The sequence below is a fragment of the Gavialis gangeticus genome, unplaced genomic scaffold, assembly GCF_001723915.1.
Source record: "Gavialis gangeticus isolate Ggan-Ray unplaced genomic scaffold, GavGan_comp1, whole genome shotgun sequence".
NCBI lineage: Eukaryota > Metazoa > Chordata > Crocodylia > Gavialidae > Gavialis > Gavialis gangeticus.
Window position 1 is genome coordinate 163,943,117 of NW_017729024.1, and position 9,866 is coordinate 163,952,982.

Consider the following 9,866-nt stretch of genomic DNA (forward strand, 5'->3'; position numbering starts at 1 on the left):
GTGCAGTCCTGGGGTCTCTGCCCTGACCAGCCCTGTGCCCCAACACATTCCCCATCCCCTCGCACAGCCCAGGCTCAGCTGCACCACATAGCCCAGACCTGAAGAGCCCCAGGCAGGCAGCATCCTTCCTGGGGCAGGTGCAGGGGACACCGGGCAAGCCAGTCCAGCCCCTACAGGATGGAGGCAGGGAGCCCCCCAGGTCCCTGCCCACCCCAGCTGAGCATGCGGCCTCCATGTGTAGGCATGGACGTGCCCTGTAATGGGGCAGGTGTGGTGGAGGTAGCAGGGGGATTGCTCATTTGGCTAACTAGAGCATGACAATATCCAATAGCTGGAACCTGGATGTTGCAAGGAAAGGCCCCCTGCCCCACAGAGACCACACAGGAGCCAATTCTCCCAGTTTATTGACTGCAGCACGGGAGCTACCCCAGGAACCGCCACGCCTGCCTTGCCCGGCCCAGCAAGCTCAGAAGCCCATGCGGGCACGCTTGCGCCTGGCCTGGGAGCCCGTGGAGGCCTGGCTCTGGGAGAGGGGGACGTGCCGCTCCCCCCCCAGGCTGGAGGCCTGGCTCTGGGAGAGGGGGACGTGCCGCTCCCCCCCCAGGCTGGAGGCCTGGCTCTGGGAGAGGGGGACCTGCCGCTCCCCCCCCAGGCTGGAGGCCTGGCTCTGGGAGAGGGGGACGTGCCGCTCCACCCCAAGGCTGGAGGCCTGGCTCTGGGAGAGGGGGACGTGCCGCTCCCCCCGCAGGCTGGAGGCCTGGCTGCTGGGCACCGCAGGTGGCGGCTCCATGGGGGACTCAGTGAAGATGGAAAGGAAGTCACGGAGGGTCTTCCTACGCTCCCTGGGGACCCCGCGCAAGCGCAGCACCTGGGATGACAGCAGCTGGGAGGGGGCCCCTGGGTCCTGGCTGCCCCCCGGCTCCTGGGAGGGCTGGGTGCTGCAGGCCAGTGGGGAGCCTGGCCAGGGCTCTGCAGGAGCATCCTCCCCTGGCTGCCCAGGCAGGGAGGGGGCGAGGCCATGCTGGGGGCTGGCTGCAGGCGTAGGGGCCCGGCTGCCCACAGACCAGGCTGAGACATCACTGAAGTCGGACAGGTCAGACTGGTAGGTGAGGGAGGAGCTGAAACTGCCCGAGAGGCTGCGGAGGCCCCGCGCTCGCTTCCGGCGCCGTCTCTGCTCCCGCAGTGCCCGCACCCGTGCCTGCCGCGCCTGGCTCCTGCCCTGCTGCTCCTCCCACCAGCCGCCCCAGTCCCCCATCCAGGAGGCCGTGAGCCGCTCGCTCAGGTCGTCGGGCCAGGCCTGTGGCTCCACAGGGCAGGGCGCAGGCGGTGGTGGGGGCTGCAGGCCCAGGGCACAGCCCACAACCAGACCACGCTCCCGCATGACACGGCCCAGCTGCCGGCGAGCCTGCTGGTGCAGCACCCCATCCCCAGGCAGCTGGCCCAGCTCCCTGTGGGTGAAGAGCCGCCTCTGGCTCAGGGTGAGGGGCACCCATGGCCTGGCCGGTTCCGCCAGCTGCTTCCAGGCATGGGACAGTGTTGCCAGCCAGCGGCGGTACTGGGCAGCAATGGCAGGGCTGGGGGCAGGGGGCTGGTTGGGGTTGCCTCGGGGGCAGGGGGCTGGTTGGGGCTGGGCCCCGGGGTCTGCGGGCTGCCTGGCCCTGCCACTGTCCTCATCCTCCAAGTCCTCGTTCACAAGCACCTCCAAGCCAGACAGGTAGAAAGTCTCCGTCCTTTCCTCCTCCTTGCCCTCGCTGCCCAAACCACAGGAAGTGCCTGGTCCTGGCACGTGTTGCTTTGCCTGGGCAGGAGTCTGCAGGGATGGGGATGCGGAGGGCTCATCTGCATGGCCCCTCTCCAGTGAGCTGTCTGCTGGCTGTGAGTGCAGCAGCGTCTGGTGGAAGAGGTCCCCGGCCTCGGACAGCTGGAAAACCAGCATGGACTCCAGCGGCCCCCAGCGCCCCAGGGCGGCGGTCACCCCTGGAGAGAGTTCGTTGTGAGCCAGACAGGCAGGGGCAAGTGGCATCCCGTCTGCCAGTGGTGCCCCCCTGCACACAGGCAGCCAGCTTCCCCACCGCCCTCTGGCCCCGTCCTGGGCACCACTGTGCAGAGGAGCCACAGGAAGCCTGGCCTGCACCTACCTGCAGCAGGCACACCCAGCCTCTGGTGCAGCCGGTCCAGCTGGTGGGGCGTCGTGGCGGGCAGGTACTGCAAGCCGTCAGCAATGGTGTGCAGCCTCCGTGGGGCCCCCACGAGCTGACAGGCTGATGTGCTGCTACCTGCAGAGAGAGGAGCGCCATGAGGAAAGGGGGCTGCATTCCCAAGCCCCACCTGGCCAGGGGGATGCTGAGCAAGCCAGTCCCGGGCAGGGAGACAGGACCAAGGGGAGAAGGCCCCCATGCACTGTGACCTCCCCCTACCCCAGGTGCTAGGAGCAGCCTCAGAGTGGCTCCAGCCACTTGCTGCAGAGCAGCTACCCCCACACGTCCCAGCCCAGCCCCAATACCCCTCGTGCCCCCGACCTGTGCACTGCAGCAGCAGCAGCTCCTGGGTGCGGTGGGCGCCCAGCAGCACCTTGTGGCTCCTACCCGGGGCACCGCCCGGCATCACATGTGCAAAGATGGGGGGGACCGTCATCATGTGCTCCCAGCGCAGTGCCGGCACCAGAGGGAAGCGCTCGTCCACCACGTACACCGAGAACTGCAGGGATGGCAGTGTAACATTGCCCAGGGCCCCACCCCTTGTGGCCCGGCTGTGCTCCGGGCCCAGCCCACCCACCTGCAGCCATGGCACGAGCCTCAGGGCGCTGCAGTCCCCACAGCCCAGCACAGGCCCTGCTGCAGTTTCCCTGTTGTGCCGGCCCTACAGCCAGGCCCCCAGGGCATCCCAGGCAGCTGCCCCGAGCACCTGGGCCACGGCACACAGATCTGCAACACAGACCCCGGCCAGCCCTGAAGCCAGGCATGAGGCTGCAGGCCCCATGCAGCCAGCAGCCCTGAGCCCCAGGGGTCACAGCCCCTCACCACAGACACAAGCTGCTGCCCTGTACCCACCCTAGCCTGAGGCCCTCCCTGCTGAACCCCGCCACCTCTCACCTGTGTGGCAATGAGGTGCTGAGCGGGGTGGGCCTGACCCAGGTACAGGGGCAGCACTACGCGCTCTCCACGCTGACACCCGGCTTCTGCGCCCACCTTGAAGAGATCTCGCCGGGCGTGAGTGGGGGCCTGCAGCCAGAGAGGCCAGGACCTGAGCTGGGCTGGGGGAGGGAGATGCCCCCTACCCCACTGGAAGGGCCCCGGGCACCCACTGGCGGAGCTGCGAGGCCCAAGGGAAGGGCCCAGCCTGCCCAGGGCGGCCCCGGGGCCCCGCTCCCCCACACCCTGTACCCTCCTGGCAGGCACAGGGTCTTGCCTGTGGCAGGTAAGCCCCGATGCCAGGGCACAGCCCCTTGCCCCAACTCACCCGCATATCGAGGCACTGCACGCCAGTGCGGTCAGCATAGCTCAGCACCCGCGGGTGGGCTGTGAACTCGCTCCAGCGCCACGGCGATGGGTCACGGAAGAACATAGTCTCCGGCTCCTGGCAGAGGCGCTGCAGCCTGGGGAGGCCAAGGGCCCCCAGAGATGGGTGTCAGCGCCAAAGCTGAGGACCCTGGGGGGCAGCAGGACCTGGGATGTGGCCATTGCTGTGTATGGGCCTGGCTCAGGTCATGGCTGTCACTGCCTGGCCACAGGCCCTCGGACGGGCTAGATGCTGCTGTGGCCATGGCCTGACCCCCAGTGCGGGAATGAGGAAAGATGCTGCTGTGCCCCCCACCCAGCTCTGGGGCCCTGCAGCTCCCAGCACCTTCTGAAGGCTCAGAACTGCCCCCACCTCCCCCCACCACACCATGGCCACCTCCCCCTCCCGGCAGCCTGTGCTGCCCGCGCCACTCATCCCTGACCCTGGCTGGGGCAGGGAAGCCCCATGCAGCCTTTGCCAGTGCCTGCAGCCATGCTCACCCGGTCTCGACGCTCCACAGGTAGACAGCCCCGCTGTGGGTGCACAGGGACAGCTCCCCGGGCAGGTGGGGGCTGTGGGAAGGGCAGTGTCAGTGGGGCCTGGAGCCGAAGCAGAGCATAGCTGGAGCCTTCCTGCAGCGGAGGCGTGGAGGGACACACAGACCTGCCCCAGCTATAGGCCTTGCTGCCCCGGGGCTTGCAGCTGCGCTGGTCTCATGGTTCCCCCCAGTAGGGGCAACACTTACCTGACAGTGAGGCAGGAGGCTGGCGAGGTGGTGCGGACGACCTGCAGCGGAGTGGGCACAGCGCCCGGCTGCAGCCTCCAGGCCCCACAGTGATAGTCTGAGCGGACGCCCACAAAGGCTGCAGGCACAGGGGACACGCTGGTTTAGCTCATGGAGGGGGGAGGGGAGCACAACCAGGCTGTCCCACGGGAAGACAGGGCCATGGAGCAGTGACTTGGACTCAGCCCTCATGGGGGTCCCTGCCCCTCAGCCCTGGTTCCAGGGGGCCGTCAGCCTGGGGCTCCCTGCTCCCGTAGCTGGGGTGTGGGGCCCTACTCTGCCCAAGGAAGCAGGGCTGGCTGCTGCCGAGGGTAGGGAGAGGCGACAGCCCTGGCCCCGCTCACCTGCCCCATCCAGCTGCGTGGCAGACACCTGGCGCACCCAGCCGTTGAGCTTAAACTGGGCAGGGCTGCCCCGGGCGCGGGGACGCAGGCCACCATCCTCCCCCGGCACCAGCACCATGTCCTGGAAGTCTGTGATGCCCTGGTTAAGTGCCACAGCACAGTCTGATGGGACCAGGACTGCAACCGCCTGCGGTCTAGCTATCACCCCTGCCCACCGCGGGCACCTCCCACCACTGCCCCACCGCACAGGGGGTCAGCTGGATGCCTCCCAGGGGATATCAGGGACACAGCAGTGTCCAGCCCTGGCCCCCCAGCAGCTCTCCCCCAAGCCGAGCAGACCCCCCAGCCGCAAAAGGATACAGAGCTGATCCATGGCGGGGCCGCCTGGGTGCAGCAGGCAGCCACGGGATGCACCTATGCCCCCAGCGGGCAGCCAGGCCAGCGCACCCCCAGTCAGGGCATCGTCGAAGAGCAGCTGGTCCCGCTGTAGCACCAGCTCCTCGTGCAGCCACTCACCCAGCATCCCTAGCGGCAGCTCCCACAGCCATGGCCGGCTCAGGCGGCAGAAGCCGCGCAGCCGGGAGCTGACCCACAGCTGGCGACACCCGCTACAGGAGGGGACAGGTCAGGGGCCACCTTGCACTGCTACAAGGGCAGGTGGAGGGCAGGCCCAACGCACAGAGCCACATGGGTCTGGGGGGTCGGGGGAATGCCACACACTCACCGCCTGGCATCCGCGTGGCCGAGCTTCCGCAGCAGAGCTGACAGCGGGACCACATTCTCGCGCGCCTTCCCCTACGCGGAAAGGGGACAGATGGGCCGAGGTCAGGACAGGGCCACACTACCTGACCGGGAAGGGCATGGGTGTGTGCAGGCAGCACGGTCGCATGCCAGGAGGCTGAAGGAGGGGAGGCAAGGTGGGCTGATTCTCCCCCTCCAGCCCCACTCCCCACAATACCAGTGAAATGCAGGACAGTGCCAGGCCACCACGCACTGCAGCCACAGGCCATCAGACGGAGCAGCCTCAGCACCCCGGTCCATATCCATCCGCCCCCTTGTTCTGGATGGGGGCATGGGGGCAGAAATGGGACGGGGGTGAGGTTGGAGCCAGAGGGCAGCGGTTGATGGAAGTCAATCGTCTTGGTGCGCTGTGACCAGTGAGGTCCCTCAAGGCTCTGTCCGTGGGCCAACACTATTCAACATCTTCATTAATGATTTCATAGATTTCATAGACATTAGGGCTGGAAGGGACCTCGGAAGATCATCGAGTCCAGCCCCCGACCCAAACGGCAGGAAGTCAGCTGGGGTCATATGATCCCAGCAGGATAAGTATCCAATTTGCTCTTGAAGGTGTTCAGTGTAGGTGCTTGAACCACCTCCGATGGCAAGCTGTCCCAGACCTTGGGGGCTTGGACAGTAAAGAAATTCTTCCTTATGTCCAGCCTGAAACGGTCTCGTAGTAGTTTATGACCGTTCGACCGTGTCATCCCTTGGGCCGCTCTGGTGAACAAATGACACCAAGCTTTGGGGCAAAGCATCCATGCCAGAAGACAGGTGGGTGATCCAGGCTGACCTGGACAGGCTCAGCAAATGGGTGGACAAGAACCTGATGATGTTTAACACCGAAAAATGCAAGGTCCTCCACCTTGGGAGGAAAAACCTGCAACATCCTTATAAGCTCGGCAGTGCTACGCTGGCTAGCACTACGGAAAAAAGAGACTTGGGGGTCATCACTGACCACAAGACGAACATGAGCCTGCAATGCGATGCTGCAGCTAGCAAAGTGACCAAAACGCTGGCTTGCATCTATAGACGCTTCTCAAGCAAATCCCGGGATGTCCTTCTCCCCTTGCACTCGGCCTTGGTGAGGCTGCAGCTGGAGTACTGCATCCAGTTTTGGGCTCCGTAATTCAAAAAGGATGCGGAGAAGCTTGAGAGGGTGCAGAGAAGAGCCACGCGCATGATCAGAGGTCAGGAAAACAGACCTTACGACGACAGGCTGAGAGCCATGGGGCTCTTTAGCCTGGAAAAGCACAGGCTCAGGGGTGATCTGATGGCCACCTATAAGTTTATCAGGGGTGACTACCAGGATCTGGGGGAACGTTTGTTCACCAGAGCGCCCCAAGGGATGACAAGGTCGAACAGTCACAAACTCCTTCATGACCGTTTCAGGCTGGACATAAGGAAGAACTTCTTCATTGTCCGAGACCCGAAGGTCTGGAATAGACTGTCGCCAAAGGTGGTTCAAGCACCTACACTGAATGACTTCAAGAGAAATTTGGATGTTTATCTTGCTGGGATCCTTTGACCCCTGCTGACTTCCTGCCCCTGGCAAGGAGGCTGGACTCGATGATCCTCCAAGGTCCCTTCCAACACTAATGTCTATGAGATCTATGAGGGGGGGAGTGCACAGCACCCGCACAGCAAGGCACAGCTGGGTTCTGGTTAGTCACAGCTGGGGAGAGCAGGCTGCCAGAGGTTGAGGAGCCAGGGGCTCAGGGAAGCAGGGGCAGCAAGATGGGGGCTGCCCCTGTCCCAAGCCAGGAGTGCAGCTGTCCCTGGGGTTGGGCAGGGACCACCACTCACCCGCAGCCGTGCCTCCCCCAGATGGAAGTTCTCCTGCAGTAGCTGGCCCATGGCCCCGAACGCGTCCTCAGGGTGGTCCAGGAAGAAGTGCGCCAGCTGCGGGGAGGGGCACAGGGTCAGGGGGGGCCAAGCAGGGTCTGGCCAGCATGCGGGAGTCTGAGGCATCCCCAGCAGGCAGCAGGGCACATGTAGTGTCCTCATGGCCTCAGCCCCAGCTGAAGCCCCCTGCCCCCTCTTCCCAAACCTCGTTGCAGGGAGACACTGCACAGAGCCTGGTGGGGCAGAGCACAGCCATCCTGGATCCAAACGTGGGTCTGCTTGGATCCTCTGACACCCTCTCCTGCACAGGGCAGCCCTGCTCCCCTTCCAGCCCCAGCGCTTCTCCCCAGGGAGGGCAGTGAGCCCAGTGGCCCTCTGGCCAGTCAGGCCTGGGGCTTTTGGGCTGGGCCCACAGGAGCGCTGGGACTCACTGCTTTCCCAAAGACCCCCCTGCCAGGGAAGGGGCCATGTGGCAGGCTGCCTGGGGTGCTGGGTGCAGCTGCCAGCCTGCGAGGACTCACCTGCCTGGTGAAGTCAAGGGCGGCTTCAGTCCTGCCTGCCTGGAGCTTCCTCCGAACCTGCCCCGGGTAGAAGATGTCGTGGGGAGTCACAGCCGGCACCCTGCAGCCTGCAGGCAAGAAGGGGAAGTGGGGACCAGGCCCGGCTGTCAGCGCAGCATGAGCCCCCGGGCACAGGCAGGGGAGGGAGCCATGGAGCACAGCTCAAGGAACCTCCAGCAATTGTGGGTGGAGGGATGGGCACGTGCACCCCCAGGCCCTGGCAGTGCCCAGGGATGGACTGCCCAGGGGAGCCTGCAGGTCAGGAGCCAGTTCCTGCTGCTGGAGGGGATGAAGGCCAGGAGGACCCTGCCAGTCAGGGCCTCGTGCTCTGGCAACCTCTGGCTCTGCTGGCCTGGGGGTTGAGGCAGCATCTGGGCTCTCACCAGCGTTAGGAGGCAGAAGCGGCACCGCAGCAACATCAGCAGGTTCCCAGTTCTCGCCTGTCTCGCTGCGAAGCGGCACGAACCCCTGTAAGGGCAGGACAGATGGATCAGCACAGCTCCCTGCCCACTGCAGGGGCACCTCCACCCTAGTCCCCAGCTGTCCCCAGCCCACCACACTGCCCCGGGCTGCAGCCCTCCTCCCCAACTGGGCCAGGGCCCTCCATTAGGCCTGCACTCCCTCCCCACTTAAGGTCACTGCTGACCGTGCAAGGGGCTGCCCCTCGGGAGGAATCATCACAAGCACAATGACAAACCGGGCGACTCCTGGCTGGACGGCAGTGCCAAGGAGAAGGATGGGGGGGGGTCTTGGTAGATCAGACTCGATATGAGCCTGCAGCATGATGCAGCTGCACAAAACAGCAATGCGGTTCGGGCTGTGTCAGGAGAAGCATTAGATGCAAGACACAAGAGGTGATGGTGCTTCTCTGCTTGGGCCTCCTCTGGACAACGGCTGCAGTGCTGGGCTCCATGTGTTAAGAGGGAAGTGGAGCAGCGAGAAAAGGGCCAGAGGCAGAGACAATGCTCAAGGGCTTGGAAGGCAAGTCCTAGGAAAGGCTGAAGGAGCTGGGCATGTTCAGCTTGCATAAAAGCTGCTTCAGAGGGGACATGAAAGCAGCCTGCAAACACCTGAAGAGCTGCCTCGCAGGACAGGGGAAGCAGCTTTTCTCTTGGCTTGAAATCACAGCAAAGTAAATTTAGACTGGATCTCAGGTAAAACTTCTTCCCAGGCAGAGCAGGGGAACAGGCACCCAGGGAGGCTGCGGCTGCGGCTGCGGCTGCTCCAACACTGGAGGTGCCCTCGCAGAGGTTAGGCAGCCGCTAGTTGCGAGTGAGCTGGGAGCAGCAGTGCCCACAGCGCTGTGGGGCACAACAGCTGACGAGCCACCCCACACAAGTCACTGGGACGCCACGGGACAAGCGCTGCAGCCCAGGGCAGGCGGCACGCACCGTGGGGCAGCAGGAGAACGGAGCGATGCTCACAGCCAGACTGGAGAGGAAGCGAGACTAGCGGAGCTGCCAGGCAAGGGTTTTTGGGTAGATGTGTTATCTTTTATTAGGTCAACTGAGTAGCTGGGGGAAAAAAGCCTTTGGCAAGCTTTCCAGCACAAGTGCCCGTCTTTGGGCACAGGGAGAGTCTCTGCTGTCGGGAGATCAAGGAATGAAAGATGCTACAAGTGCGACAGGAGGCCGGCGAGAACGTGCACAGGCAGGAGCGAGGAGGACAGGTCGGAGAAGGAAGAGGAGGAGGGTAACGGCAAAGGTGAAAACCCTGCGATGGAGAGGAGCTGGGACATGTACAGAGCAGAAAGGACAAAAGAAGAGGGCTGGCGAGTGGTGCCCAGGGCGCAGGGATGCGGCCGCCCCCGGCTCCGCTGGAACGGAACTTCCCTCCCGCCGTGCCCGTGTCGGGGCTCCCCTCCCCCAGGGGCTGCGTGCAGGTGGGGACGGCCTTGCCCCGCGCTCGGGCTCGGCCCCAGCCCCCCGCCGCACTGGGCAGCAAGGATTTCCTCTGGTCAGACTGGTCCGCACTGGCGGGCCCGGGCCGTGGTGTCCGGGGTGCGCGGCTCGCGGGGCCCCGGGCCGGGCGGACACTCACCTGGCGCGGCTCCGC

The 9,866-nt window shown here is 64.9% G+C and overlaps 1 protein-coding gene across 2 annotated transcripts; it reads right to left on the bottom strand.

Moving 5' to 3' along the window:
* Positions 1-216: 216 nt before the first annotated feature.
* Positions 217-9,860, bottom strand: TAF1C (TATA-box binding protein associated factor, RNA polymerase I subunit C). Of its 2 annotated transcripts, none has more exons than XM_019518017.1 (14): positions 9,852-9,860; positions 8,195-8,279; positions 7,773-7,879; positions 7,213-7,308; positions 5,351-5,421; positions 4,987-5,234; positions 4,627-4,755; positions 4,244-4,361; positions 3,999-4,070; positions 3,460-3,595; positions 3,093-3,221; positions 2,520-2,697; positions 2,139-2,276; positions 217-1,977 (listed from the first exon to the last, which is right to left on the bottom strand). In XM_019518017.1, exons 4-14 carry the CDS (start codon positions 7,261-7,263, stop codon positions 467-469), a joined length of 2,781 nt encoding a protein of 926 aa, XP_019373562.1. In that variant the 5' UTR covers positions 7,264-7,308; positions 7,773-7,879; positions 8,195-8,279; positions 9,852-9,860; the 3' UTR covers positions 217-466. The 2 variants fall into 2 exon arrangements, with proteins under 2 accessions (XP_019373562.1, XP_019373563.1); XM_019518018.1 differs by lacking the exon at positions 9,852-9,860 and adding an exon at positions 8,458-9,092.
* Positions 9,861-9,866: the final 6 nt, after the last annotated feature.